The sequence below is a fragment of the Leptonychotes weddellii genome, unplaced genomic scaffold, assembly GCF_054177405.1.
Source record: "Leptonychotes weddellii isolate Sample4059 unplaced genomic scaffold, ASM5417740v2 HiC_scaffold_6443, whole genome shotgun sequence".
Classification (NCBI taxonomy): Eukaryota; Metazoa; Chordata; class Mammalia; order Carnivora; family Phocidae; genus Leptonychotes; species Leptonychotes weddellii.
The window spans coordinates 1-5290 of record NW_028033343.1 but is presented as its reverse complement, the minus strand read 5'-3'; the positions used below and the strand labels follow the sequence as shown (position 1 = coordinate 5290).

Here is a 5290-nt window from a genome sequence, read left to right as displayed (position 1 = left end):
TAATAACCTGCATGGAGAAAAAATACATATAGTCTGAGAAGTAGTTGATCAGTTACCCCTTCTCTGCTTGCAGTGACTCCATCCTCGTAAAGTATACCTTTCTTTTCTTCTTATAAAATTATCTCCTTCCCTTCCTTCTAGTACATTTTTTTCACTCTTGAGTCTCTCTCCTTAAGTTATGTCTGGCCTGAGATATACAGTCCTGCTTAACAAGAGCATGGCACTGTCCCCTGTCTGCACTCCCACTCTTACAAAGACAGGAGCCAGTGGAAACAATGTTGCGGCATGGGAAAGAGGGCCAATTGGTGGCAGCAGCATGCACCAGTGTGAAGGACAGACAAAGGACAGGAGGAGGGAGGCGGCTTATCCTGACTCAGTTGCCCTGGAGTATGATCAGTGCAGGGATGTCTGGATTGACTCTGAGAAATGTGTCCTCAAGATGTTGGGGACTGTGCCTACTTTTACATACATCTCTCAAAATAATTTGCCCAACTTTGGGCAAACTGTCTGCATTAGACTTACAGTGTCACCGATGAACTCTGTGGGACTGTGTGGGCACCTTCATGTATGTCTCTGCCTTGTGAAACCCATGTCCTCTTGACTGTGTGGGTAGGATATGTGTTTCAGAAAAGGGAGGTTCCTAAGTTCTGTGAGATGCAGGTATACTGAATATCATGGAATTTCACACCATATCCTGTTCTAGAGCACCTGTCCAGCTTTCTGAAAGTAAATACAAAATATCATCCCCTTGAAGGAGAGACTTCCCTCCATGCAACTCCCACCTTAATGAAACTGTGAGCCCCAGATTTCAACTATACTTTTTCTCCAGTTTTCGACAGCCTGAAGAATGTAAGTCAAAGTATATCCCCTTCTTCACATTGACTTTGTTCTGTTTTCCAAGCACCAATGCCTCCACGCTCCCTGTGTTGTCATTTAGGTCAAATAATATATGATTCTTCTGTTTTCTGCAAAAAAATCAACACCCAACCTTTGATAGTCTAATTAAGAAATCAGTCAGATACTAGAAGTGCCGGCAACAGCCTCCAGAAGGAAATACAGATTTTCCTCCACTTATGATGGGATTATATCCCGATAAACCCATCATAAGTTGAAAACATCATACGTTGAAAATGGCATTTAATACAACTAACTTACTGAACATCACAGTTTAGCCACACTTACCTTAATCGTGCTCAGAACACTTATACATGAACCTACAGTTGGGCAAAATCATCGAACATAAAGCCTATTTGATAGTAAAGTGTTGCATATCTCATGTAACTTATTGAATCCCATACTGACAGTGAAAAATGGAATGGTTATATGGGGCAGAATGGTTGTGTGTCAATTGTTGACCCTGGTGATCACGTGGCTGCCTGGGAGCCACGGCTGCTGCCCAGCATCCTGAGAGGGTACCGTCCACACATCACTAACCCAGGAAAAGATCCAAATTCAAAACTCGAGGTACAGTTTCTACTGAATGCATATCACTTTTGCAGCATTGCAAAGTCTAAAAATGGTAAGTTGAACTACGGTAGGTCTGTAGAAGGAAACAAATTCAGATTTGAAAGAGGCAGGTACATAAGTAATACGTGTCAGCAAATTCAGGTAGACGTAACTGTCTTACTTAGGACAATTGCCTCCTGTGTCCATCTTTCCAGTCCAAAGCTCCCCTCCTTTGGGAGGCCAGGATGGCCTGAGCCAATAACTGGCAGATGGAAAATATGGGGTTTTTCCAGGGCCAGTAGCCAGAGCAGGCAGTGGAAAGAAGATCCCAGAGTTGGAGGACAGTCACTTAAAACAATCAATCCAGGAGAGACATGAGCAAATGATGCAAAACCTAGTAAAGAGTCTAAGTAAGAGTTAGGAATGAGGGAAATAGAAATATTTACCCTAAAATGTGCCATTTGGCATGCAGATTGTTTTTAGCTGAAGGCAATTAAGACCCACAAGACTCAGGAAAAGTATTTTTGCCTCTCCTTTACCTGTATAAAAAATATTTAGATGGGGGCCCTATACCAGGAAAAAAGCTATTACCCAAGATAACTGTTTATATAAGACAGACTTAGTGGTGTGGCAGGGCAAACATCTGTGTACCAAACATCGGATCTTCTCATTTTCCTGTGAACTGCCTTGCTCCTCTGAAGCCCCAGACCCCCGCCCCCTTCTCTTTAGCTCGGGACACCATATAAGCCTGACTGCCTGACAATCTCTGAGTCTCATATTTTTTATGGGGCCCCAGTTCATACAAAATTAAGTTTTTCTCCTAAATTTCTGTCTTATGTCAATTTAATTATTAGATCAGTCAAATAACCTAAAAGGGAAGAAGTGGAAAGTTTGCCACTCTTACGGCAAATGACAAGAAATAACCACAATCAAGTACAAGTCAAAAGGGAGCAGGGTATTGATCAGTTACATGAAAAATCGATAGTATGTTAGGTTTAATTTAATGGGCTAAATGAGTACATGTTTGTGGGTGGTTGCCATATTAAAGGCTAAGAACTGGGATGGAGAATATGGACGTCTTATCCGAGGTCATTTTTGGCTTGAATTTTCCAGGAGGACAGATTTGCCCTATCGGTTCCTTTGCAACTAACCCCAAACAGTAGGGCTCATCTAAGGCTCCTGGAGGCAGAGCAAGTGGGGTCCCTCCCTGTAGTCCTTCAGGTCTGACCCCAGTCCAGGGAAGTAGTCACAGCCAGTCCCTCTGAGGCTCCGAGGCAAATACGTGATTAGTCCTCACTTCTAGTACCTCTCCTCAAACCAACTCTTTTCCTCCTCCTCCACTTTTCCTTCTCCTCCTCCTCCTCCTCCTCTTCTCCTTCTTTCTTCTCCTTCTCCTTCTTCTTTTCTTCTTTTCTTTTCTTCTTCTTCTTCTTCTTTGTTCTTCTTCTTTCTTCTCCTTCTCCTCCTCCTCCTCCTCCTCCTCCTCACTCATTAGCCTGCTTTACTTATTGGTCTTCCCAGTCAATTAATCTGGCTTATCACTCTACTACAGTGATTGTATATTCACAAAAATAGTAACCTAAAATACAGTTCCTATGTGTAAAGTGCAAAAATCACCCAGAGGGCAAACGCTGTTCGTGTATGAAGTAATCCCTCTTTCAGAAGCTACAAGGATGAAAGGAAGTTGAAACAGGATTGTGACAGCTTCTTGAGAATAAAACACTTTTAATGTATTTTGGTTTTAGCGTATTCACTCTGCAGCTCTTTACTTTTGGGGGAGAGGTTATTACTTTTGGCTCTATTCTGTATAGAGACTTTGAAATGAATAATTTCTAAATCCTCTTCAAGCTCCTAGTGGAGAATAAACTAATCTTAGTAAGCAATATAAAATCATATATAGAAACGTACCTTCAGGACTGCAAACAGCCTGTTCACAATTATTCCAAGGGACTGAGTTTGAAGCTCATTGATCTTTGGGGTTTCACTAGCGTTTCTGATAATGCGCTTTGGGACATTGATCTGCATCAAACACAAATGAGGCACCATTCACTTCCAGGAAATGACTGTGCCAATATTTGATATTATAATTATTTTTTTGGAGTGAATTTATCTTTTAGCTCTTATGAAAACTTTCACAAAGGAGAACTGACTGTCTGTAGCCACTGTGGCATGGGTACATTTCACCCTGGCAAACTGAATTGTTTGAATGAAACCAAAGCATCTTCCCTGACAGTACTGCTCATTAGCCTTCCACTCCCAATCTGTCACAAATCCTAAGCCTTCTTACCAAATCTCTTTCAATTCAGTGTATTTTCCTCCGTTTCCATTTTATGACCTAATCAAAGCTACTACTTACTCTTCCTGACTTACAGTTGTTCTTCCCACAGTCAAACTGGCTCATCACATTTTCCCCCAACAATATCCAGAAGGATCGCTTCAAAATGCAAATCTGGTATCATTCCCCTGCTTAAATCCTTTTGATCACTTCTGATTTCTCTTCAAACAAAGAGAATTCTAATCATGCTCCACCCAGCCAGACCTTGGGTATCTCTCAAAGGGCATCTCGTCATTCTCTGTGCTCCAGCCACACTGGTTTTCTCTCAAGTCCTTAAGTAAGCCAATGATGTCTGCACAAGGCTTTGTCACACCGTGTTCCCTGAGATTGAAGGCACTATCCACTCCTATCTCTTTCTCAGAGCTGAGCTCAAGGGTCGTCTGCCTCGAGAAGCCTCATCTGACACCTCCACCTCTCATTCCTGGCTTTTGTTAGGTTCCCTTGACACCTGCTCTCGAAGGACTATCTCCTTCATTCAGAGCCTGTATCTCAGCTTATTAATTCATTAATCTTCATTAATCAGAATTATATCTACTTCCTTCATTAGAGTGTAAGTTCTCCAAAACTTGGATTTGTTTTCAACTCCCTATTTTATCACCAGGACCTAAAGGAGTTCCTGTTGCCTATTAGATGCTCAATGCATATTTACTGAAAGGACACATGGATGGATGGGTGGATGACATGCAGGCTCCTCACCATGACTACCATAATGCAGCTGTATAATCTGGCTTCGTGCCCTGGGCCGATGGCCAAGTTATATTTCATCATGAAAAGCCAAATTACAGTCATGGTCAATTATTTGAGATACTCTTGGGCAGAAGAAGGGGTAAAAAGTTATTGGATGTTGTTTCTGATAGAAATGAGTAGTCTGGGCTAGAAATAACAAGACAATCTATGACTTTAAACTTTGAGTTTACTAGAAAGAAGAATGATTTAATCATTAGAGCTGTTTAAGAGCAATGAGCTGTCTTAAGCAGTGGGTTCTCTGTCACTACCTCTCACTGTAGAAAGTGGCAGGCTCTCTATCAGGGGAATACGGAGAGGTCTCTGCCCTCCGAAGAAGAGAACCTAGCCCTCCACAGGTAAGTTAGTTCCATGAAACAGGTATCTCAGGAGGTATGCAGATCAAGTCTCCCTTCCGTGTTGATAGCATGGGAGAGACACAGACTCCAGAGAGACACAGACTCCAGAGAGATAGCATGGGAGAGACACAGACTCCAGAGAGATGGAGGGCATCACCACATCGTGTCCCCCAGCATGGCAGTCATTGTATCTCACACACAGTGGTACCAAGGAAGCATTGGTGGTACCAAGGATCTCACTTTCCTTAACAATCAGGAGCACATTGCTTTTTTGTTTTTTGTTTTTGTTTTTATTTTTATTTTATTTTATTTTATTTTTAATTTTATTATGTTATGTTAGTCACCATACAATACATCATTGGTTTTTGATGTGGTGATCCACGATCCATTGTTTTCATATAACACCCAGTGCTCCATGCAGTACGTG

The 5290-nt window shown here is 41.9% G+C and overlaps 1 protein-coding gene across 1 annotated transcript; it reads right to left on the bottom strand.

Annotated features, from left to right (window-relative positions):
• Positions 1-716: 716 nt before the first annotated feature.
• On the bottom strand, positions 717-4570 carry LOC102738153 (interferon-inducible protein AIM2). Its single transcript, XM_031019530.1, is given in 8 exon segments — positions 717-883; positions 886-965; positions 1219-1297; positions 3216-3297; positions 3355-3466; positions 3468-3522; positions 3525-3537; positions 4478-4570. Coding segments are annotated over 8 exon segments (657 nt in total). The 3' UTR covers positions 717-740.
• Between the last annotated feature and the right edge of the window lie 720 nt (positions 4571-5290).